At 39.5% G+C, this 27,355-nt stretch overlaps 1 protein-coding gene across 1 annotated transcript in view; it reads left to right on the forward strand.

Moving 5' to 3' along the window:
- The window catches only part of Grip75 (gamma-tubulin complex component 4), a 140,495-nt gene that overhangs the window by 72,054 nt on the left and 41,086 nt on the right, over positions 1 to 27,355 (forward strand). The window contains exon 7 of the mRNA XM_053791485.2: positions 14,332 to 14,492. Within this exon, the coding sequence (XP_053647460.1) occupies positions 14,332 to 14,492 (161 nt within the window). The remainder of the gene's footprint in view (positions 1 to 14,331; positions 14,493 to 27,355) is intronic.

Here is a 27,355-nt window from a genome sequence, read left to right on the forward strand (position 1 = left end):
AAGAAGAGTAGAGTATATGGAGAGTAAAAGAAAGGTGAAGAGAGTGGTGAGAGAGTGCAAAAGGAGAGCAGATGAAAGAGTGGGAGAAGCACTGTCAAGAAATTTTAATGAAAATAAGAAAAAAATTGGGAGTGAGTTAAACAAGTTAAGAAAGCCTTGGGAACGAATGGATTTGTCAGTTAAAAATAGAGTAGGGGAGTTAGTAGATGGAGAGATGGAGTTTTGGGTAGATGGCGAGAATATTTTGAGGAACTTACAAATGTCGACGAAGAAAGGGAGGCGGTAATTTCATGCACTGGCCAGGGAGGTATACCATCTTTTAGGAGTGAAAAAGAACAGGATGTGAGTGCAGGGGAGGTGCGTAAGGCACTATGTAGAATGAAAGGGGGTAAAGCAGCAGGAACTGATGGGATCATGACAGAAATGTTAAAAGCAGGGGGGATATAGTGTTGGAGTGGTTGGTACTTTTGTTTAATAAATGTATGAAAGAGGGGAAGGTACCTAGGGATTGGCAGAGAGCATGTATATTCCCTTTATATAAAGGGAAGGGGGGACAAGAGAGATTGTAAAAATTATAGAGGAATAAGTTTACTGAGTATACCAGGAAAAGTGTGCGGTAGGGTTATAATTGAAAGAATTAGAGGTAAGACAGAATGTAGGATTGCGGATGAGCAAGGAGGTTTTAGAGTGGGTAGGGGATGTGTAGATCAAGTGTTTTACATTGAAGCATATATGTGAACAGTATTAAGATAAAGGTAGGAAAGTTTTTATTGCATTTATGTATTTAGAAAAGGCATATGATAGAGTGGATAGAGGAGCAGTGTGGCAGATGTTGCAAGTATATGGAATAGGTGGTAAGTTATTAAATGCTGTAAAGAGCTTTTCTGAGGATAGTGAGGCTCAAGTTAGGGTGTGTAGAAGAGAGGGAGACCACTTCCCAGTAAAAGTAGGTCTTAGACAGGGATGTGTAATGTCACCATGGTTGTTTAATATACGTATTTATAGATGGGGTTGTAAAAGAAGTAAATGCTAGAGTGTTTGGGAGAGGGGTGGGATTAAATTATGGGGAATCAAATACAAAATGGGAATTGACACAGTTGCTTTTTGCTGATGATACTGTGCTTATGGGAGATTCTAAAGAAAAATTGCAAAGGTTAATGGACGAGTTTGGGAGTGTGTGTAAAGGTAGAAAGTTGAAAGTGAACATAGAAAAGAGTAAGGTGATGAGGGTATCAAATGATTTAGATAAAGAAAAATTGGGTATCAAATTGCGGAGGAGGAGTATGGAAGAAGTGAATGTTTTCAGATACTTGGGAGTTGACGTGTAGGCGGATGGATTTATGAAGGATGAGGTTAATCATAGAATTGATGAGGGAAAAAAGGTGAGTGGTGCATTGAGATATATGTGGAGACAAAAAATGTTATCTATGGAGGCAAAGAAGGGAATGTATGAAAGTATAGTAGTACCAACACTTATGTGGGTGTGAAGCTTGGGTTGTGAATGCAGCAGCAAGGAGGCAGTTGGAGGCAGTGGAGATGTCCTGTCTAAGGGCAATGTATGGTGTAAATATTATGCAGAAAATTCAGAGTGTGGAAATCTGGAGAAGGTGTGGAGTTAATAAAAGTATTAGTCAGAGGACTGAAGAGGGGTTGTTGAGGTGGTTTGGTCATTTAGAGAGAATGGATCAAAGTAGAATGACGTGGAGAGTGATTAAATCTATAGGGGAAGGAAGGCGGGGTAGGGGCAGTCCTCGAAAAGGTTGGAAGGAAAGGGTAAGGGAGGTTTTGTGGGCAAGGAGCTTGGACTTCCAGCAGGCGTGTGTGAGCGTGTTCGATAGGTGTGAATGGAGATGAATGGTATTTGGGACCTGACGATCTGTTGGAGTGTGAGCAGGGTAATATTTAGTGAAGGGATTCAGGGAAACCGGTTATTTTTATATAGCCAGACTCGAGTCCTGGAAATGGGAAGTACAATGCCTGCACTCTAAAGGAGGGGTTTGGGATATTGGTGGTTTGGAGGGTTATGTTGTGTACCTTTATATGTATATGCTTCTAAACTTTTGTGTTCTGAACACCTCTGCAAAATCAGTGATTATGTGTGAGTGAAGTGAAAGTGTTGAATGATGATGAAAGTATTTTCTTTTTGGGGATATTCTTTTTTTTTGGGTCACCATGCCTCGGTGGGAGACAGCCGACTTGTTAAAAAAAAAAAAAATATGTAAACACACTCACCTGAAATTTTTTTTGTTTTTTCTTAATAGTTCTTTGTCTTATTATTTTTCCTTTCATATCCATGAGAAAATGGAATAAGAATTTTTCTTCAGTAAGCCATGCATGTTGTACAAGTCAATTAAAATGCCAGGAGCAATGATCTAGTAATCCTATTCCCGTACAGCTTACTAAAAATAAAAAGACGTGTTGCAAATACAGTGGAACTCCGGTTTTCGCATGCCCCAGTTATTGGACAATTCGGTTTTAGCACAGTTTTTTGTGCAAAATTTTGCTCCAGATATCGGACCTAGATCCAGAAATCATATGTATCAGATGCATCCGCCTGAGCCACTCATACATTCGTGATTCACTCTTGGGCACATTAAATGTCTTGTTTTATGTTAATATAGACATTTTCATTAATCCATCTATGATATTTTTTCAAAATTATATAAGAAATGCATTACATAGCATAGTATAAACAGGAAATGTTTATATGCTGTGTATATTTAATAATAATCACTCTTGGGCACATTAACCCCTTGACTGTCGCAACCCTAAATCCTGAGGTGTCTCCTGGTGTCACAAAATTTCCGAAAAAAAAAAAAATCTTATGAAATGATGATAATCTTTTCCCGATTGTAATGACACCAAAAGAATGAAATTTGATGGAAAACTGACAGAATTACGCTCTCGCGAAGTTAGCGACCTCAGCGATATTTACAAAGCGATGATTTTGCTCACTTTGAGCCTTATTTTCTGCTAATTCCATTGTTCCAATCGACCAAACTCATAGCTATTTCTTTAGAACTCCATTTTTTCTATCGATTGAGTACAAGAAACTGCCCATTTACCGATTTCAACTACCCAATAATGTGGTCAGAAATTTGCAATTTGGCCAATTTCATGAAAATTGAAAAATATGACAATTTCAAAATAGGGTCCAGAATGAACAATACAGACATTCCTGGCTCAAAAATAACACTTTTCTTTGTTCATCAGTCACGTCTCCAGGCCCCTCTGATATTACTCTTGCTTTCTATTTTGAATTTTTTTTTTCAAACAAAAAATAGAAGATTTGCTGTTAAGCAGACTACTGCAATATTGTAATAATTGTATAAATAATGTCAACCCATTCATGACTGCATATTAGAATGGCTACTTGGACATTTATTGGAAAATGACATTATTTGTTTACTTTTGAACATCGGCAAAAATCAAACATTTCCCCTACTTTGAACTCCATTTCAAGGTTCTTTTCATAGTAAAACCAATCAAAATCACCTCTCTTTCTATAATATGTTTTCCATTCTATCAAACGAGACCAAGAAAACGAAATACAACCATAAATACTATACGAAAATACACTGCAAAGTCGGCGTTTTAATCCAAAAACATGGTCGGAGTTTTTTTTTTTCTCATTATGCACTGCGTGCTGCAGAATTTTTTTATATGGTGCACACTGACCACACAGACCCATTCTCTCACATTTGAGCCTACCAGCTTTCTCCTGCTTGATTTGAAGCCGCTAGAATTACGGTGGCTCGTAAGACTTATATATACACCTACCATCCGACTTAAGACCTGCTCGACATACGACGACTCGACTTACGACCGTGTTTTTTATGCCAAATTTCTGGGAAATAAACAAGTGTTTGTGTTGTACACAGTGTTTATCCTAAACCTTATAGTATAAAATACAGTACTAACAGCATAAAAAGTAAAGTAAAACATGAAATACCAAAATAAAACAATAAAATAAAGTCATTAAAAAATGTTATGTTGATATTCAGTAGTAAAGTTCGACTTACGTCCATTTCGACTTACGACCGGTTTCTTGGAACTGAACTCAGTCGTAAGTCGGATGGTAGGTGTACAACTGAAACAGTCAAAGGGTTAAGTGAGCAATATAGCAAGGCCTAAAAATGCATATACAGTACACACATTACTTACCTTAAAATATTTTTGTCCTTAGCTTATAGTGAGTGGTGAATATACTCTATTTATTGTAGAAAATCTGAATGAAGAATGAGTATAATTGAAAATCGCTGTATTAGCAAAATGTTGTAAAGTGAAACATTGTAAAGTGGGGCCTCCCTGTATGTAGGCATTCATTTTTTGGAGGATTATGTGGACAAGTAAGTATGTCTTTATCATTGTTACTGATTACTATGATAAATTTACCAGCAATTTTGTTTTATCAGTGAGAGAGAAGGTGAGGTGATGATCAGTTTTATTGTCAGTGATAGTTCTTGCATTTAAGAACTAGTCTTTGCAAAAGAAAAACCCATTGCTATCAGAAAAAAAAAAGTTTTCAAGAGGATGAATAAAACGCCAAAACAGTTTAAATAGCTTTATTAGTGAACTTGAAAGGTAGTGTAAGAATTATAAGGAAATAAGCCTTTTGAGTATATGTACTAGGTAAAAATGTATGGTAGAATTTTTATTGAAAGAATTAACCCTTAAATGGTCCAAACACATATATACGCTCACTCGCGCAGCGCCCCGAATATTTTGAAAAAAAAAAAAAATATATATATAGGAAAAAAGAACACATTTTTTGACATGTTTTAGAATAAAAAAAAATTAGGGTCAGTACTTACCGAAATATGAGGCCGAGAAGTTGGCACTGGATGCTCATGTGACAGCAACATCGTGTCCTGCTGCTTGCAGAAGTGTTGCCGATATACCTTTTTTTCTATTTTTCATATTATTTTATGTAATTTTTATGTTCTGATAATTACAGTTTGTAGTAGTTCTTGTCATTTTATAACCAATCTTTTTTCTGACACTAGTATTAGGTGCTGAAATTGTACTCAAATTGTCACAAACAAACTGACAGGTGGGCATTTACACCTGTCTTAGCTATTTACTATTGTCTTGGAATACATTTATACAAAGTATTTATATGTCCCAGCAATGTTTTGGATATGTGGAAGTATATAATAACATTGAGGAGGAGGAAGAGAAGGAGAAGGAAGAGGAGGAGGAAGAGGAGGAGGAGGAAGAGGAGGAGGAGGAAGAGGAGGAGGAGGAAGAGGAGAAGGAGGAAGAGGAGAAGGAGGAAGAGGAGAAGGAGGAAGGGGAGAAGGAGGAGGGGAGGAGGAGGAGAAGGAGAAGGAGGAGAAGGAGAAGGAGAAGGAGGAGAAGGAAGAGGAGAAGGAGAAGGAGAAGGAGGGGGAGGAGATGGAGGAGGAGAAGGAGGAAGGAGGAGGAGGAGGAAAAGAATAATACGTAATAATAATGATAGGTAATAATAAGTTCCCTTGAAGCATGAAAAACAAAGTCCACCCCTGACAGTGACATGTTAAGATAAGATAACATCTGATAAGAGCTGAGGTTTGATGAGCATACACAAGGGTGGGGGAGGGTGCAACTGATAAGAAAAGATTAGAGGTGATATTTGATGAGCATCACCCTCACTTTGTTTTCGCTGGTACACAAACATGTATGTCTGTCTATTTGTCTGTCTGTCAAGCTCCCTGTCTATCTGTCTATCCGTCTAGCTCTGTCTCAGAGAGAGCCACAAGACTGCGTCACCACCTTTACTCATATCTTCAAGCAAAGTATAGCACTTTGGATTTTTTTGGGCTATCCTAGGTAATTTACATTATGTATACTTGTATTTGTGTAAATGTGAGACAGAGATAGACAGACAGATAGAAAGAGAGAGACAGATTGAAAGAGATACAGAGACAGACAAAGACAGATAGAGACAGACAGAAACAGACAGAGACAGATAGACAGAGGTAGACAGAGACAGAGATAGTTAGTTAGTTTAATATGTTTATTATGCACCCCATACCCATCCTGTGGGAGGTAGTCAAAAGATTACAGAGGTACATAATTGGTCCAGGGACTGGACTCCAAAGTTTTGATAGCTGAGCAAGTTACAAAGGTAATGAACTAGATCTGGTCATAATCATGACCAAGTTACAAAGATAATGAGCTCCAGGTTGAGCTGGTCACACTCATGAATAATTGCAAAGGTAATGAATCATAAACACATTAATCATGAGAATTTACAAAGGTAATGAGCTCCACGTAGAGCTGGTCACAATCATGACAAGTTTCAAAGGTAATGAATGATAAACACGTTATGACATGATTACAATCATAGACAAATTACAGAGTAATGAGCAGTTAACAAACATAGTAGGGAATTCATCCATTGCCCCAACAACAGATGTTGCTAGGTGCCTGTCTCTCCTCGGCAGACAGCCATTGCAAACAGCAGCAAGTTGCCCCGGGATCTGCTGCTTGCACGAGCACCATCGACCCTCCCCAAGAGGTCCAAGAAGCCAGTGACTCCGTTAGCAGCCCGATGGAGAGCTGTCCTAGGAACTTGTCAGCATCCTGGTGGACGCCAAGTTGATTGAAGATCCCAGGCCCTCGTGTGCACGGATGTTGAAGCTTGAGGAACTGAGTACACACTGCCTGTGGCACACCTGGCAGCTGCCTCGCGGTTGAACTCCATGATGCTGTCCCTGTAGTGGAAGTTCCTGTGAGCCCGGCGCTCCCTGCAGTGCCATCGCTGACATAGTGGGTTAGGGGAGAAGTACCCTCTACAGATGGGGTGGTGCTGGGAGTTGGGTGGGTGAGGCGGGGGATATGGGCAGGGGTGAGGCGTTATGAGAGGGTCACTGTTTACTACATACGCCCTCCCCCTCCCCCCCAGCGGAGAGGGGGGGAGGCGCTGACTGGTCCTGACTCAACAACACCAAACCCTCTAAAACTGCACAACACTTCAACTATTTACGCTGAAACGATGCACTGGGATGTCCGTTCGCTGCTCTGGTATCTTCTCAAAGCATTCACACTGAGTTCTGTTAAGTAGGGACCTGGTCATTCTCTTTGACCAGGAGCTATCCTTGAAAATCCCGCAGCTAGCCCGCTACACAACCTGCCGCGTCGGCCATACCAGCAGCTGTGAGAGAGAGACAGAGATAGAGATAGACAGAGATGCAGAGAGAGATAGACAGACCCTAAACTTGGGGTTAACATCACTTTCCTCTTAAAAGAGGAGTGTTAATATGACATTACATCAGTGAATCCTTGGTGTTTGCCGCACTGTTTGCTCTAGCTGGTGCTCAGTTTAACTGGCGCTCCTACAAGGTACTAAGTGGTCCCAGATTTTTTTTAATACTGTGCACACTGAGTGTTAGGACCCATTCTATGCTGACAAGGCATCTCAGGCCAATCCTGCCAAATTTGAAGGCAGGAAAAATAAAGCGTATATATACGTTTGGGGCGCTACGCGTAAGAACGTATATATACGTTTGGACTGTGTAAGGGTTAAGGGTAAGATGGAGAGTAGAATCACGGATAAACAAGGTTTTAGGAAGTGTAGGGACTGTAAAGACACAGTGTTTACATTGAAGTGTATAAACAAATAATATTTAGATAAAGGTAAGGGTGTTTTTTTTTACATTTATGGATTTAGAAAAGCGATATGAGAGGGTAGTTAGGGAAGTGCTGTAATGGGGGAGATGATGCAAGTGTATGGAATAGGTAGTAGGTTATTTTAAGCAGTTAAGAGTTTTATGAGGATAGTGAGGCTCAGGTTAGCTTATGTAAGAGAGAGGAAGATTATTTTCCAGTAAAAGTAGGCCTTAGAGAAGAATGTGTGATGTCACCATGGTTAACATATGTAGATGGGGTTGTAAAAAAGTGAGTTTTGTATTGGTATTAGGAGCATCCTAATACCAATACAAACTACTTTATTTCTTTTTATTTTATTAAAAGTAATATAATAAGTACGTAATCCTATACTCTAAGCTACATTACAGTATGTATTATATTTGTCTAGATGAGATTAAGTGCAGATGCTGTATCTCAGTAATTCTCATCAGTTTGGTTATTCATGGTATTAATAGGGAATTATGCATATTGTTTAGGAAACCCACTGTTTTACCTTAAACTGTCCAAACGTAGATATACGTTCACCTGCGTAGCGCTCTGAATATTTTGAAAAATAAAAAAATAATTTTTTTTTAATGTAGAACTCATTTTTATAAATGTTATAGGATAAAAAAAAATTTTAGGGCCAGTACTTACTGAGATATGAGCCAGCAAAGTTGGTGCTAAATGATGAGGTGTCGGCAACATGGAGCACTGCCGCTTGCAGAAGTAATAAACATTTATTGTTTTTTCCAGTTCTTTTCTATTTTTTGTTGTTTTCATGTTATGATAATGTTTTCTTACAGATCTTTTGATTTAAGAGCCAGTTCTTGTTAAGACACAAATGTTTGGTACTTGAATTAGTAATCATACTGTCACAAACACACATGTTCACACTGATAAATGAATTTGTACACCTGGTTCAATCACATAATATTGTTTACATATATGTATATACAGCATATTTACAGGTCCCATTTATGTTTCTAGAAGTCCACCATTGTATGATACTCGAAGAAGCATGGATTCATACAGAGTTCCACCCCACATTGCTGACACATATCATGTGTCTTTTCACACTTGGGATCGCTGTGTAGTGTAAGCACACACAGCACACTTTTTCTGAGAATACGTCTTCTTTGGAGTAGATGGTAATGGTATCAGGCAGTGACATTCAGGGATTATACGGTTGGGCACTCCCCCCTCTGGTTGTGGGGTGACGAGTCGCTGTGGAGTGGCAAGTATAGGTGTGGTACCATACTTTTTCGCTATCTGCTTGATGACATTGAGGGTGAATTCCGCATATCATTGTCGCTTCCCAGTCTTTACTTTGTACATGTTGAAGGCATTGAGCATTGCAATGTCTACAAGGTGGAAAAGCACCTTCATATACCACTTGTGACTCCTACGCACACAGTCAACAAACCCTATCATTATGTCACACTTGTCGACTAGTCGTACATTGTTCGTATAGTCGATGACAGCAGCTGGCTTTACAGTAGGTTCATTGTTGAACCTGCTCAGTCTGTCTGTACCATCTTGTGTCTGTGGACGGTTGACAGCAATGTCACATCCCATTTGTCATGCCATGTCAGTGCCATGATGTCATTGGCATGAAACGATTCCATTAGACTTGCTCCAGTGAACTTTGGCATGTGTTTTCTACTTCTTCTCACTGTTCCACATATATCAGTATTGTTCACACATAGGAAATCAGCGAGCACAGGGCTTGTATACCAGTTGTCTGTGAACAGTGTATGACCCTTGCCAAGGTATGGCTCCATCATCTTGCGAACACCATCACTAGAAATGCCCAACATGCGCCTTGTATCGTCGAGTGTATTTTTCCCTGTGTAGATAATGACATCCAACACAATACCAGTCTCACAGTCACACATAACAAAAAGTTTTATACCAAAGCGATTGTGTTTGCTTGGTATACAGTGGACCCCCAGTTCGCAAAGCAATCGGTATCCGATAAATCCGGTATCTGAAGCATTATATCGCAAAAAATTTGCCTCGGTTCCCATTACAAAACCCGGTATGCGATACGATTCGTACGAGACATGTCCAGTGTTTACAAGCCAGCCATTGTGCGCGCATCTAAGGATACATTCGGTACATTCTATATTATTCATATTATCACTGTTTTTGGTGCTTGTTTCTGCAAAATAAGTCACCATGGGCCCCAAGAAAGCTTCTAGTGCCAACCCATTGAGACCAAGGGTGCTAATTACTATTGAAATTAAGGAAATGTGTGCAGAGTGGCTTCAAGTGCAAACCTTTTTTGATGAAAATCACCCTGACACAGCTACTGCAAGCCGTGTTGGCAACTTGCACAATGACACTGTTGTGAACCACTTTACGAACGTCATAAAGGAACGAGAGGTACAGGCCTCTATGGACAGATATGTTGTGCAACACAAGTCCAGTGACTCTCAACCTGGTCCTAGTGGCATTAAAAGAAGAAGGGACGTAACCCCGGAAAAGGACTTGCTACCTCAAGTCCTAATGGAGGGGGATTCCCCTTCTAAATGCTAACACCATCCACACTCTCCCCTCCTCCCATCCCATCAATCATCACCAGATCTTCATTAAAGGTAAGTGTCAATTATTCTATTGTGAGTATTCTATTGTTATTATTGTTATTGTAATTATTATATTGCATTAAACTTAATATATCATGTGGTAAAAGTTTTTTTTCATACCTTTGGGTGTCTTGCACGGATTAATTTGATTTCCATTATTTCTTATGGGGAATATTGATTCGCTTTCTGATAATTTTGGTTTACGATGAGCTCTCAGGAACAGATTAATATTGTGAACCGGGAGTCCACTATTATTTGAATGACAGTTGTCCCTTGAACAGTATCAAGGACTCATCAACAACAACGTTCTTGAATGGATAAAAGTAGGCACTGAATTTGTGCTTCAGATACATAAACAATTCCCGGATTTTGTATAGGAGGTCATTTCGGTTTGGCATGTTCCTGTCTGCGAAGTGCAACATTCGTAGCAACAGAGTGAATCTGTTGCAGGGAAGTAGGTCACGGAAGACTGGAGTACAGATGAAGTGGTCTGTGGACCAGTAGTTTGCTATATTGTTCTTATATGTGTGTGGCATAAGCATGATAGTCCCAAGGAATAAATACATTTCAGCCACAGTCGTATCTTTCCACCTGCGCAAACGTGACGATTCTGAAACATCTGTGTGGTCCATTGTTACTGGTGGTACATGTTGGTCTGGGTAACAATCAGGTTCATTATTGGCTCATCAAAGTATAGTTAAAAATAGACTAAATCTGTAGACACATTTGTGATGGGACAGTGTGGCATGATGCTACTTCCACTGGCATCAAAATTGAAAAGATGTGGCATGAATGGTGTACTGTCTGTCCAGTTCCATTTGCGATCAGATGGTGCAGGGTGGACCTGTGGCATAGGGCATGGGGGAGCAGGAGGGGGGACAGGAGTGGAGGCAGCACATGGTTGAGAGGGTGCTGGGTGGTCCTTTGTCTGCCCACCCACCATGCCATGAGGTCCAGGCACCATGCCACCTTCCTCTTCCTCCATCCCAGCATATTCTCCTTCATGATCACTATCACCGTCAGTGGCTGGGGTTTTGGATCATGACCTCCCACGAATCTTGCCACCAACTACATATGGCACACTGCCTGATCAGAGGTTATGATGCCTAAAAGTACGTTTCACTGGGGAAACATGATAATCACTTTCACTCGATGAATCGTCTGTAGGTATAAAATTGATTTCATCATTGTCACTTATATTACTTTCACTATCGTCAGCACCATAACGCTTTTAAAATGATAATTTCCTCTTGTGGAGTTGCCTCTGTGTAGTAACACAAGCAACCCCAGAGGTGCTGGGCTGAGGGTCTGTTGTGACCACACTGGTCACACTGGCCACCTCAGAAGTGCTGGACTGAGGGTCTGGTATGGCCACACTGTCCACACTGGCCATCCTAGAAGTGCTGGGCTGAGGGTCTGGTATGGCCACACTGTCCACACTGGCCACCCCAGAGGTGATGGGCTGAGGGTCATCTGGGTTCTCATCAATATTTTCACTAATTCCTTGATTAGTGGCCGTATCACTGTCAAATCCACTAAACTTGCATTCTGTTTCACTCTCCGAGAATAGTAGTGTGTTAATACGACGAGGTGTGAGTGAATCATGAGGGTTTGCCATGATGTTGACCCAAGATGGAGCTGAAAATAACTGGTCCTACCATGTGGTACCGCGGAATCACCGATTTTTTTCATATTGCAAAAGCATATTGAAAAGCAAAAAGGGATTATGAGACTAAGGTTGCAAGGGATTTAAAGATTAACCCTAAAGGATTCTTTCAGGTATACAGAAGTAAGATTAGGGACAAGATTGGCCCACTTAAGAGTAACTCTGGTCAGATCACTGACAGTGATAAGGATATGTGTGAAATTCTAAATACCTACTTCCTCTCAGTTTTCACCCAGGAAAATACTAGTGATATTCCTGAAATAATAGATTATGTAGAACAGGATGATAATAAACTATGTACAATTGCGGTAACTAGTGACATGGTCCTCAGACAAATAGAGAAACTAAAACCTAACAAATCCCCAGGCCCTAATGAACTGTTCGCAAGGGTGTTAAAGGAATGTAAAGAGGAACTTAGCATACCTTTGGCTAATCTTTTTAACATATCACTACAAACTGGCATAGTGCCTGATAAGTGGAAAAGGGCAAATGTAATACCTATTTACAAGGCAGGTGACAGGTCCTTGGCTTCGAACTATAGACCAATAAGCCTTACCTCCATAGTGGGAAAATTTATGGAATCAATAATTGCCGAAGCAATTCTTAGCCATCTTGACAGGCACAGATTGATTAATGAATCTCAACACGGTTTTACAAAGGGGCGTTCCTGTCTTACGAATTTACTAACTTATTTCACTAAGGTGTTTGAGGAGGTAGATCATGGTAATGAATATGATATTGTGTATATGGACTTCATTAAGGCTTTCGATAGAGTTCCACACCAGAGGCTATTGAGGAAACTTAAGGCACACGGAATAGGAGGAGAAATTTTTTCCTGGGTAGAGGCATGGCTGACAAATAGACAGCAGAGAGTTTACATAAATGGGGAGAAATCAGAATGGGGCACGTCACAAGCGGTGTTCCTCAGGGGTCAGTGTTGGGCCCGTTGTTGTTCACAATTTACATAAACGACATAGATGAGGGAATAAATAGCGACATAAGCAAATTTGCTGATGACACCAAAATAGGCCATCCAATTCATTCTAATGAGGACACTAGAGCACTCCAGGAGGATTTGAATAGACTGATGCAATGGTCGGAGAAGTGGCAGATGCAGTTTAATATTGACAAATGCAAAGTTCTAAATGTTGGACAGGTAAATAACCATGCCACATATAAACTAAATAATGTAGATCTTAATACTACTGATTGCAAAAAGGATTTAGGAGTTCTGGTTAGCAGTAATTTAAAACCAAGACAACAGTGCATTAGTGTTCGCAATAAAGCTAACAGAATTCTTGGCTTCTTATCTAGAAGTATAAATAACAGAAGTTCTCAGGTTGTTCTTCAACTCTATATATCCTTGGTTAGGCCTCATTTAGACTATGCTGCTCAGTTCTGGTCACCGTATTACAGAATGGATATAAATGCTCTGGAAAACGTACAGAAGAGGATGACAAAGATGATCCCATGTATCAGAAATCTTCCCTATGAGGATAGACTGAGGGCCCTAAATCTGCACTCTCTCGAAAGGCGTAGAATTAGGGGGGATATGATCGAGATGTATATATGGAAAACAGGAATAATTAAAGGGGATGTAAATAGCGTGCTGAAAATTTCCAGCCAAGACAGGACTCGCAGCATTGGTTTCAAGTTGGAAAAATTCAGATTCAGAAAGGATATAGGAAAGCACTGGTTTGGTAATAGAGTTGTGGATGAGTGGAACAAACTCCCGAATACAGTTATTGAGGCTAAAACGTGTAGTTTTAAAAATAGGTTAGATAAATACATGAGTGGGTGTGAGTTGGACCTGACTAGCTTGTGCTGCTGGGTCTGGTGCAGTGCTCCATCCTTGAGTGGAGATGGTCAGACTGGGTGAGTCATTGGGCTAATCCGGGAGGGGGGGGGGTTCATTGGTCTAATCCGGGGGGGGGGGACATGGACCTGCTCCGCATGGGTCAGTAGGCCTGTTTCAGTGTTCCTTCTTTCTTATGTTCTTAAGTTCTTATATTGTGTACACTGAGTGCGCAGACCCATTCTCTCATGTCTAAGCGACTCAGGCCTATCATGCCAAATTTGAAAGAATGAAAAATAAAACGTTGATATACGTTCAGAGCGCTGCGCACATGCACGTATATCTACGTGTGGACAGTTTAAAGGTTAAAGAATAAAAAGGGACAATATTGTGACTGGAACAGTACTCAAATAACTGAAATATTGTCATATGTTTCATTCTCCTTTTTGTTGGTTATTTGTGTATAAACCCATTACTTGTATGTCTTTTGATTGAATAAGGCTGATTTAAATCTCAAGTAATTATTAAATGATATTTTATGACTTTGTTGTTACTAATTAGGTCTATAAGATTGTCACCAAAGTAGGCTATTTTGATATGAGGTGATCTATATACAGTTCCTCATGCTAGAAAAAATAAACAGCTAATATTAAGTTTTAAGTTTTGTTTAGATGTTGCAGATACAGCATCAGTGTCATCACATAGTGGTCAAGTGTTGAAAAGCAGAGAAGAAGAATTTAAAGGTCTCATACAAGCATTGGGCCAGGAGCCAACATTCTCCATCTTACAGTTCAGCCAAGTTATTGAAACAGTCAGGCACTGTGTATCTGAGGTGAGTTAACAAAGATTTTATTACTTAATGTGAGACCTTTTTACTGTCGTATCTGCATGCCTCTGTAAAGACAGTGATAGTGTGAATGATAGTGACAGTGTTTCTTTTTTTTTTTTTTTTTTTTTTTTTTTTTTTCACCCTGCCTCAGTAGGAGGTGGCAAGTGTGTTAAAAAAAAAAAAGAGAGACCTTTTATGTTAATTAGTGAATGGCTGTTACAAAATGTTGAGAATGTAATGCTGTGGGTGAGCTTCAGACTGCAAGACATTTGTAATAAATAAGCCTGTTTAATGTTTCTTAGTTTTTTATTTGAATTTGGGTAAAACTCATTATCTGAGTAAAATTTAACCATTTATTTCTTTATGTAAGTATTTTCCATAGATCAGTTATTTATAGTTCTTCTTGCTTTTATCTTAAGGATTCAACAGTGAAAAAAAAGGCAAAAGTGCTGAGTAAGCTTTTATTATGATAGTGTTTTGTTGAATGTAGAGCAAAAGATTGTCACAGTAAAAGTTGTTCTATACCTGTCGGAGGTGTGCTTTTATATCCTGATTCACATTCTCAAGTCTATCTGTTTAAAGTCAGCTATTTTGTATTTTTAAGCAAGGCTTCCAAGAACTATTGGCAAGAGATAATGTAAGTATATATAAGTCCTCCAACATACACACAAGTTGTATTTCTTATGTTTGAACAAAAGCAATAGCACAAATGATAGTTTATTTTTTTAGCACATTGACCATCTTCCACCAAGGCAGGGTGACCCAAAAAAGAAGAAATGAAAGTTTTTCTTCTTTATACATTTAGTAATTTATACAGAAGAAAGGATCACTTGCCCCTTGCTCTTGGCATTTTAATTGCCTCTTACAACACACATGGCTTATGGAGGAAGGTTTCTCCACTTCCTCATGGAGACAAATGATAGTCTTTTTTTTTTTTTTTGTCAACATGCCAGCCATCTCCCACTGAAGCAAGGTAACCCAAAAAAGAAACAAACACTTTCACCATCATTCACATATAATCACTTGCAGAAGTGCCCAGATATGACATTTTAGGTGCCACTCCAAACAGCCAATATAAATGATAGCTATGTTTCATTATACACTGATACCTCTCATATATGAACTGTATGGGCTAAGACTGGTTCGGAAACATGGAGTTTCTGGATATGTGAGGGAGAAAAAATGCACATCCGTACCATCATATTGCCATCCATACCCCATCATATAGCCGTTGGTGATGGCATTGTATGTTTAAAAAACGAGTCCAACGTTGTCTGGCAGTGGGACCAGACACACTTGGCTCAAATAACAACCTCCTGGATTTCACAGACCACAGGACCATAACTTCAAATGGACTGTGGACAGTGGATGTTCCAAATACTCCAAAAGTGTTTCAATGCCTGCCCTTGCTGCTGAAATTTTTGGTTTTGGAGGCATTGGGTTGTTGTTTTCATCATCGCTTTTGGAATTTTCTGGGTTCAACACTGATTCTGCAATCTCTGCATCTTTCAAAGATCACACACCAGGGTCGTCTTCATCACACACTAGCCAGTCCTGCATGTCGGTGCCACGAACCATCATACCACTACCGTGTTGTTGTAGGTACCACTTCATCACGCACTGATCAAATTCCAAGCTTTTTGGCTTTGCTATCACTTTTTTTCGGCACTTTTTCCAGTTTTTGAGGTGGCAGAAAACTCACTTGTATAGGCCATGACCTTATTACGAGCCTTCTTGATATCACAGAGGGTGACAAAGAGTGTAGCTCCTAGTGGCCAACCAGTACACTAAAGTGCATGCCAAGTTTGATTCAGCCTTATGTCATATCCAAACAGCTGTTCATATGTTTGGGTAATAATTTTAGAATTTTGCCCTTTCCCAGGGCTTGGTCATATGTTGGCGAAGTTCAGATAATAGCAGGCAGGATATGCGAGGTATCACTGTACGTATGTTTGTGCTGCAGATTGGTTTTTGTGAAAGTATAATTGGTTCATAAATGCAGATGTTTGCAACTTGGGATGTTTGTAAATTGTAAAAACCTCAAATGTATTAGTGTTGTGTTGGACTCATTATACCAAGGTTGGGCACACTGCACAGCTAAGCTTGGGGGGAAGTGAGAACTTATTATTTTAAATTCTTCTAATTAATTACTGTTTCTTTGAAATACTTCATATTATAAATAATTCTAGTTTATTGTTATTCTAAATAACCTACCACAATTAAAATAGTGTAAAATAGAATAGAGTTGATTAATTCGAATTTAATTTTAATATTTTTAACAAACCGGCTGTCTCCCACCAAGATAGCACCCAAAAAAATAATCTATTTGGTGAAGACCAAGGCTACAAGTATTATACAACTATGCAAATATGCATTTTGACAGTGGACATGAGGATGCTGTTAGTTAACCATGGGTGATTTACTCTCTGTTTTGACCTGTTTGTTTTTTGAAGAACTAAAGTTATTGTAGAGACTCTGAATGTTTTATTGGACACGGGAGTTAATGTTTTGCTTGTTGTTACATTTTCTCTTCCAGTCAGCGTTACTGATTGTTATGGTAAAGTCATTCACTGATGCATCATCACTGAACCTGAGAAGTTATTACATTTGTCCAGATGTAGTCAATTTGCTGATGACACCAAAATAGGCCGTCCAATTCATTCTAATGAGGACACTAGAGCACTCCAGGATGATTTGAATAGACTGATGCAATGGTCGGAGAAGTGGCAGATGCAGTTTAATATTGACAAATGCAAAGTTCTAAATGTTGGACAGTTAAATAACCATGCCACATATAAACTAAATTATGTAGATCTTAATACTACTGATTGCAAAAAGGATTTAGGAGTTCTGGTTAGCAGTAATCTAAAACCAAGACAACAGTGCATTAGTGTTTGCAATAAAGCTAACAGAATTCTTGGCTTCATATCTAGAAGTATAAATAATAGAAGTCCTTAGGTTGTTCTTCAACTCTATATATCCTTGGTTAGGCCTCATTTAGACTATGCTGCTCAGTTCTGGTCACCGTATTACAGAATGGATATAAATGCTCTGGAAAACTTACAGAGGAGGATGACAAAGATGATCCCATGTATCAGAAATCTTCCCTATGAGGACAGACTGAGGGCCCTGAATCTGCACTCTCTAGAAAGGCGTAGAATTAGGGGGGATATGATCGAGGTGTATACAGTGGACCCCCGCATACCGTTGGCCTTACATAACGTTAAATCCGCATACCGATACATTTTATCGCTAAGATTTTGCCTCGCATACCGCTAAAAAACCCGCTCAACGCTGTTCGTCCGAGACGCGTCTAATGTGCGGCCTGAGCCAGCCTCACATGTTCCACCGGTGGCATTGTTTATCAGCCAGCCTCCGCGGTAACATCCAAGCATACAATCGGAACATTTCGTATTATTACAGTGTTTTTGGTGATTTTATCTGCAAAATAAGTGACCATGGGCCCTACGGCAATAAGGGTGAGAATTACTATAGAGATGAAGAAAGAGATCATTGATAAGTATGAAAGTGGAGTGCGTGTCTCCGAGCTGGCCAGGTTGTATAATAAACCCCAATCAACCATCACTACTATTGTGGGCAACAAAACGGCAATCAAGGAAGCTGTTCTTGCCAAAGGTTCAACTGTGTTTTCGAAACAGAGATCGCAAGTGATGGAAGATGTTGAGAGACTCTTATTTGTATGGATAAATGAAAAACAAATAGCAAGAGATAGCATCTCTCAAGTGATCATAAGTGAAAAGGCTAGGAAGTTGCATCAGGATTTAATTAAAAAAATGCCTGCAACTAGTGATGATGTGAGTGAATCTAAGACCAGCAAAGGTTGGTTTGAGAGATTTAAGAAGCGTAGTGGCATACATTGTGTGATAAGGCATGGTGAGGCTGCCAGTTCGGACCACAAAGCAGCTGAAAAATATGTGCAGGAATTCAAGGAGTACATAGACAGTGAAGGACTGAAACCTGAACAAGTGTTTAATTGTGATGAAACAGGCCTGTTTTGGAAGAAAATGCCAAGCAGGACCTACATTACTCAGGAGGAAAAGGCACTCCCAGGACATAAGCCTATGAAAGACAGGCTTACTCTGTTGATGTGTTCCAATGCTAGTGGTGATTGCAAAGTGAAGCCTTTATTAGTGTATCACTCAGAAACTCCCAGAGCATTCAGGCAAAAGAATGTCCTTAAGGCTAATTTGTGTGTGCTGTGGAGGGCAAACAGTAAGGCATGGGTCACTAGGGAATTTTTCTATGACTGGTTACACCATGCATTTGCCCCAATGTGAAAGATTACCTAACTGAAAAGAAATTAGACCTTAGGTGCCTCCTGGTGTTAGACAATTCCCCTGGTCATCCTACAGACGTGGCAGAGCGACTTTATGGGGACATGAGGTTCATTAAGGTGAAGTTTTTGCCTCCTAATACCACTCCTCTCCTGCAGCCCATGGACCAGCAGATTATTGCAAACTTCGAAAAACTGTACACAAATGCTCTGTTTGAAAGGTGCTTTGTAGTGACCTCAGAAACTCAACTGACTCTAAGAGAATTTTGGAGAGAGCACTTCAATATCCTCAGTTGTGTAAACCTTATAGGTAAGGCTTGGGAGGGAGTGACTAAGAGGACCTTGAACTCTGCTTGGAAGAAACTGTGGCCAGAATGTGTAGACCAAAGGGATTTTGAAGGGTTTCAGGCTAACCCTGAGAGGAGAACGCCAGTTGAGGAATCCATTGTGGCATTGGGAAAGTCCTTGGGGTTGGAGGTTAGTGGGGATGATGTGGAAGAGTTGGTGGAGGAGGACAATGAAGAACTAACCACTGATGAGCTGCTAGATCAACTTCAACAGCAAGAGGCCAGACCTGAGGAAACTGGTTTGGAGGAGGGGAGAGAGAAATTGAAGAAGTTGCCTAGTACAAAGATTAAGGAAATCTGTGCAATGTGGCTGAAAGTGCAAACCTTTATGGATGAAAATCACCCTCACACAGCTATTGCAAGCCATGCTGGTGACTATTACACTGACAATGTTGTGAAACACTTTAGGGAAGTCATAAAGGAACGAGAGGTACAGGCCACTATGGACAGATATGTTGTGCGACAGAAGTCCAGTGACTCTGAAGCTGGTCCTAGTGGCATTAAAAGAAGAAGGGAAGTAACCCCAGAAAAGGACTTGACACCTCAAGTCTTAATGGAAGGGGATTCCCCTTCTAAACACTAAGACTCTCTCCTCCTCCCATCCCATCAATCATCACCAGATCTTCAATAAAGGTAAGTGTCATGTAATTGTACATGCCTTTTTCAGTTTGTGTGTATTAAAATTAATATTTCATGTGGTAAATTTTTTTTTTTTCATACTTTGGGGTGTCTTGCACGGATTAATTTGATTTCCATTATTTCTTATGGGGAAAATTCATTCGCATAACGATAATTTCGCATAACAATGAGCTCTCAGGAACGGATTAATATCGTTATGCGGGGGTCCACTGTAAATGGAAAAGAGGAATAAATAAAGGGGATGTAAATAGCAGTGCTGAAAATTTCCAGCCAAGACAGGACTCGCAGCAATGGTTTCAAGTTGGAAAAATTCAGATTCAGGAAGGATATAGGAAAGCACTGGTTTGCTAATAGAGTTGTGGATGAGTGGAACAAACTCCTGAGTACAGTTATTCAGGCTAAAACGTTGTGTAGTTTTAAAAATAGGTTAGATAAATACATGAGTGGGTGTGGGTGGGTGTGAGTTGGACCTGACTAGCTTGTGCTGCTGGGTCTGATGCCGTGCTCCAAACTTGAGTGGAGGTGACCAGACTGGGTGGGTCATTGGGCTAATCCGGGGAAGGGAGGACATGGACCTGCTCTGCATGGGTCAGTAGATACACAAATAACCCGCACATAAAAGAGAGAAGCTTACGACGACGTTTCGGTCAGTAGGCCTGTTGCAGTGTTCCTTCTTTCTTATGTTCTTAAGTAAAGATGCTGTGTCTCAGTAATTCTCATAGGTTTGGTTTTTGACGATATTAATAAACAGCTATATACATTGTATAGGAAACCAGCTACTTCCAGAGTTTCTGATTAAATAAGGGTGATGTTAAGGTTCCAAGAAATTATTAAGTGATGTTTGTCTAGTTTATATTTATGATTAGGTTTTTTAGATTATCACCAATGTTTGCTATGTTGGTATGTATACTCATCTGTAGACTGTTCCTATTGTGATCAAGTTCTTTAACTTTTTTGTCTGAAAATTTTGTAAATATATACCTGTTTCTAAAGTTTATCTCTGGTGCATCTTGAGTTAATACATTTCATTTTATTAGTGTTTTAGCCAGATTTTCGTAAGAATAATGAAAGTTAGTGTGCATTTGGTAATTCTAGATGCATATTGATGTCATTATATTGATTATTTAAAGACCTTGCATTGTTCTTGAAAGATATTTTTTCTTTGGCTACATGTACAATACTCGCAGTCTTGGTGTGTAGTGAAGTGATTATTGTAGAGATCTGAGAGGTGATTAGAGTAGTTAAGCATCAGTAGCCTTAATGGACTATAAACTGGCAATAAGGAATTATGCAAAAATGCCATGCACATAAAGGGCCTGAAAATCGGGAATTCATTGCCAGAACACACTAAAGGACCCCTGCTTGCAAATCAATTTAAATCCTACTTAGAAATCTCCTTGTCACCCAAAATTAACCAGACAAACCGTACTTAATACCTACCAGTTACTCAGAAGCTACACAAAAAGCTTCTAAATAATTTAAGACTGCTCAACTTAAAATTGTCTCAGTTTCATTACTGTATATTGTGCTGAGGATTGCTCAACCATTTACTCATTACTGCAAAATTAGAATGTTTAAATTTCCTTGTTTTAAATACTAAATTGTAATACTTCATGTAGTAATTTGTTTAAATTGTTCTATTATAATACTGTGATTTTTATATAATAATTCAGAACTGTAATTATTCTCTACTAAACTTCTCTACTAGACTTATTAAAGTCATATAGCTTTACCTAATAATATTCAGTTCTTTTGTTCTCACAGTAACTCATCTAATGACCATATAATCTGTTGTGCAAGAAAGGTATAAAATACCGACAATATGAAAGTTAAGACACATGTGCAACATCTGGATATCTTTATTGTAGACGTTTCGCCATCCAGTGGCTTTATCAATACAGATTCTAGGACATAATAGGAAGACAGTAGAACTATATACAAAAGATGAGGTAATCAGTCCCTCAGCCTTGGAGTTAGTGTTCACAGCATCGTGGTGGAGGAGAATCTGGAGCAAAGGCAAGAAGACTGGCGGTTATATAGGCGTCAGTGGATAGGGACGGGCAGCAGACGAGGGCATAGTCACTGGTAGGCGGGATTCCCCAGTGGAAGTAGGTCCTTCCCAAAGAGATGGGTTAGTTGCAGCAGCCATGAAGAAGGTCTTGTAGATGTCCTTGCCTGTTATTGCCTTATGATTATTATTATTATTTTTTTTTTCAACAAGTCGGCCATCTCCCACCGAGGCAGGGTGACCCAAAAAGAAAGAAAATCCCCAAAAAGAAAATACTTTCATCAGCATTCAACACTTTTACCTCACTCATACATAATCACTGTCTTTGCAGAGGCGCTCAGATAAGACAGTTTAGAACTCCTTCCAAATTGTCAATATCCCAGACCCCTCCTTTAAAGTGCAGGTTTTGTACTTCTTATTTCCAGGGCTCAAGTCCGGCTAAATCTGTAATAACTGATTTACCTGAATCCCTTCACTAAATATTACCCTGCTCACACTCCAACAGCTCGTCAAGTCCCAAAAACCATTCGTCTCCATTTACTCCTATTTAACACGCTCACACACGCTTGCTGAAAATCCAAGCCCCTCACCCACAAAACCTCCTTTATCCCCTCCCTCCAACCTTTTCGAGGATGACCCCTTCCCCTCCTTCCTTCCCCTACAGATTTATATGCTTTCCAAGTCATTCAACTTTGATCCACTCTCTCTAAATGACTAAACTACCTCAACAACCACTCTTCAGCCCTCTGACTAATATTTTTAGTAACTCCACACCTCCTCTTAATTTCCACACTCCAAATTCTCTGCATAATAGTTACACCACACATTGCCCTTAGACAGGACATCTCCACTGCCTCCAGCAGCCTCCTCGCTGCAGCATTTACAACCCAAGCTTCACACCTATATAAGAGTGTTGGTAATCTTAAGGTAATTTAAGTTTGCCTGAAATGCTCAGCATACATGGGGCTTTTGGCATGTACACTCAACTATTATATTCCATTCTACAGCCATGTATCATGTCAAAATAAAGTTGTAATTATTATTCTTATTCTCATTATTATTATTTTTTTTTTTCAACAAACCGGCCATATCCCACCAAGGCAGGGTGGCCCAAAAAGAAAAACAAAAGTTTCTCTTTTTAAATTTAGTAATTTATACAGGAGAAGGGGTTACTAGCCCCTTGCTCCTGGCATTTTAGTCGCCTCTTACAACACGCATAGCTTATGGAGGAAGAATTCTGTTCCTCTTCCCCATGGAGATAAGAGGAAATAAACAAGAACAAGAACTAGTAAGAAAATAGAAGAAAACCCAGAGGGGTGTGTATATATAGATGCTTGTACAGATATGTGTAGTGTGACCTAAGTGTAAGTAGAAGTAGCAAGATGTACCTGAAACCTTGCATGTTTATGAAACAAAAAATGGACACCAGCAATCCTACCATCATGTAAAACAATTACAGGCTTTCGTTTTACACTCGCTTGGCAGGACTGTAGTACCTCCCTGGGCGGTTGCTGTCTACCAATCTACTACCTATATAATATTATTATTATTATTATTATTATTATTATTATTATTATTAAGGAAATTGGAGTTCTCTAATGTTGTGCTTCTAATAAAAGTGTTAATAAAGTGTATGGTAACTAAAATTACTGTCTACAGCATGATAGTAATCGTACATAAAAAATTTATAAGAGTAATAGAAATCTAGAGTTTTTTTTTTTTTTTTTTTTTCAACAAGTCGGCCGTCTCCCACCGAGGCAGGGTGACCCAAAAAAAGAAAGAAAATCCCCAAAAAGAAAATACTTTCATCATCATTCAACACTTTCACCACACTCGCACATTATCACTGTTTGTGCAGAGGTGCTCAGAATACACAGTTTAGAAGCATACACATATGAAGATACACAACATATCCCTCCAAACTGCCAATATCCCAAACCCCTCCTTTAAAGTGCAGGCATTGTACAGTGGATCCCCGCATAACGATCACCTCCGAATGCGACCAATTACGTAAGTGTATTTATGTTAGTGCGTTTGCACGTGTATGTTTGGGGGTCTGAAATGGACTAATCTACTTCACAATATTCCTTATGGGAACAAATTCGGTCAGTACTGGCACCTGAACATACTTCTGGAGTGAAAAAATATCGTTAACCGGGGGTCCACTGTACTTCCCATTTCCAGGACTCAAGTCCGACTATATGAAAATAACCGGTTTCCCTGAATCCCTTCACTAAATATTACCCTGCTCACACTTCAACAGATCGTCAGGTCCCAAGTACCATTTGTCTCCATTCACTCCTATCTAACACGCTCATGCACGCTTGCTGGAAGTCCAAGCCCCTTGCCCACAAAACCTCCTTTACCCCCTCTCTCCAACCCGTTCGAGGACGACCCCTACCCCGCCTTCCTTCCCCTATAGATTTATATGCTTTCCATGTCATTCTACTTTGATCCATTCTCTCTAAATGACCAAACCACCTCAACAACCCCTCTTCTGCCCTCTGACTAATACTTTTATTAACTCCACACCTTTTCCTAATTTCCACACTCCAAATTTTCTGCATAATATTTACACCACACATTGCCCTTAAACAGGACATCTCCACTGCCTCCAACCATCTCCTCGCTGATGCATTTACCACCCAAGCTTCACAACCATATAAGAGTGTTGGTACTACTATACTTTCATACATTCCCTTCTTTGCCTCCATAGATAACGTTTTTGACTCCACATATACCTCAACGCACCACTCACCTTTTTTCCCTCAATTCTATGATTAACCTCATCCTTCATAAATCCATCCGCCGACATGTCAACTCCCAAGTATCTGAAAACATTCACTTCTTCCATACTCCTCCTCCCCAATTTGATATCCAATTTTTCTTTATCTAAATCATTTGATACCCTCATCACCTTACTCTTTTCTATGTTCACTTTCAACTTTCTACCTTTACACACATTCCCAAACTCATCCACTAACCTTTGCAATTTTTCTTTAGAATCTCCCATAAGCACAGTATCATCAGCAAAAAGTAACTGTGTCAATTCCCATTTTGAATTTGATTCCCCAAAATTTAGTCCCACGCCTCTCCTAAACACCCTTGCATTTACTTCCTTTACAACCCCATCTATAAATATATTAAACAACCATGGTGACATTACACTTCCCTGTCTAAGACCTACTTTTACCAGGAAGTAGTCTCCCTCTCTTCTACACACCCTAACCTGAGCCTCACTATCCTCATAAAAACTCTTTACAGCATTTAGTAACTTACCACCTATTCCATATACTTGCAACATCTGCCACATTGCTCCTCTATCCACTCTTTCATATGCCTTTTCTAAATCCATAAATGCAATAAAAATTTCCCTACCTTTATCTAAACACTGTTCACATATATGCTTCAATGTAAACACTTGATCTACACATCCCCTACCCACTCTGAAACCTCCTTGCTCATCCGCAATCCTACATTCTGTCTTACCTCTAATTCTTTCAATTATAACCCTACCGTACACTTTTCCTGGTATACTCAGTAAACTTATTCATCTATAATTTTTACAGTCTCTTTTGTCCCCTTTCCCTTTATATAAAGGGACTATACATGCTCTCTGCCAATCCCTAGGTACCTTTCCCTCTTTCATACATTTATTAAACAAAAGTACCAACCACTCCAACACTATCCCCCCCCTCCCCTGCTTTTAACATTTCTGTCATGATCCCATCAGTTCCAGCTGCTTTACCCCCTTTCATTCTATGTAATGCCTCACATACCTCCCCCACACTTACATTCTGCTCTTCTTCACTCCTAAAAGATGGTATACCTCCCTGACCAGTGCATGAAATATAGAGTTACAGTAATATTTTACAGAATAACAGACAAAATAATACAGGTAGTTATACATGGAGTTTTTAGGTTCATACTGTTGACTATTCTGTCTTGGTTTAAGCCAGTTTCATTAAGGAATTTTCTAGATAATGTTCATTCATTATATTGAATTGTTTGCTTGTGCTAATTTTTGACAGTTTTTTTTTTTTTTTTTTTTTTTTGTACGATTACTTGTACGATTTTTTTATGTACGATTACTATCATGCTGTAGACAGTAATTTTAGTTACCATGCACTTTATTAACACTTTTATTAGAAGCACAACATTAGAGAACTCCAATTTCCTTATTAATAATAATAATAATAATAATAATATTATATAGGTAGTAGATTGGTAGACAGCAACCGCCCAGGGAGGTACTACCGTCCTGCCAAGCGAGTGTAAAACGAAAGCCTGTAATTGTTTTACATGATGGTAGGATTGCTGGTGTCCATTTTTTGTTTCATAAACATGCAAGGTTTCAGGTACATCTTGCTACTTCTACTTACACTTAGGTCACACTACACATATCTGTACAAGCATATATATATACACACCCCTCTGGGTTTTCTTCTATTTTCTTACTAGTTCTTGTTCTTGTTTATTTCCTCTTATCTCCATGGGGAAGAGGAACAGAATTCTTCCTCCATAAGCTATGCGTGTTGTAAGAGGCGACTAAAATGCCAGGAGCAAGGGGCTAGTAACCCCTTCTCCTGTATAAATTACTAAATTTAAAAAGAGAAACTTTTGTTTTTCTTTTTGGGCCACCCTGCCTTGGTGGGATATGGCCAGTTTGTTGAAAAAAAAAATAATAATAATAATGAGAATAAGAATAATAATTACAACTTTATTTTGACATGATACATGGCTGTAGAATGGAATATAATAGTTGAGTGTACATGCCAAAAGCCCCATGTATGCTGAGCATTTCAGGCAAACTTAAATTACCTTAAGATTACCAACACTCTTATATAGGTGTGAAGCTTGGGTTGTAAATGCTGCAGCGAGGAGGCTGCTGGAGGCAGTGGAGATGTCCTGTCTAAGGGCAATGTGTGGTGTAACTATTATGCAGAGAATTTGGAGTGTGGAAATTAAGAGGAGGTGTGGAGTTACTAGAAATATTAGTCAGAGGGCTGAAGAGTGGTTGTTGAGGTAGTTTAGTCATTTAGAGAAAGTGGATCAAAGTTGAATGACTTGGAAAGCATATAAATCTGTAGGGGAAGGAAGGAGGGGTAGGGGTCATCCTCGAAAAGGTTGGAGGGAGGGGGTAAAGGAGGTTTTGTGGGTGAGGGGCTTGGATTTTCAGCAAGCGTGTGTGAGCGTGTTAAATAGGAGTAAATGGAGACGAATGGTTTTTGGGACTTGACGAGCTGTTGGAGTGTGAGCAGGGTAATATTTAGTGAAGGGATTCAGGTAAATCAGTTATTACAGATTTAGCCGGACTTGAGCCCTGGAAATAAGAAGTACAAAGCCTGCACTTTAAAGGAGGGGTCTGGGATATTGACAATTTGGAGGGAGTTCTAAACTGTCTTATCTGAGCGCCTCTGCAAAGACAGTGATTATGTATGAGTGAGGTAAAAGTGTTGAATGCTGATGAAAGTATTTTCTTTTTGGGGATTTTCTTTCTTTTTGGGTGTTTTCTCTTCTGCACCAAGATGCCATTGCGTTACAATGTTGCTAGGCTCAGAGAGTAGATAAACTCTCG

The sequence above is a fragment of the Cherax quadricarinatus genome, chromosome 55 (genome assembly GCF_038502225.1).
Source record: "Cherax quadricarinatus isolate ZL_2023a chromosome 55, ASM3850222v1, whole genome shotgun sequence".
In the NCBI taxonomy this organism is placed as follows: domain Eukaryota; kingdom Metazoa; phylum Arthropoda; class Malacostraca; order Decapoda; family Parastacidae; genus Cherax; species Cherax quadricarinatus.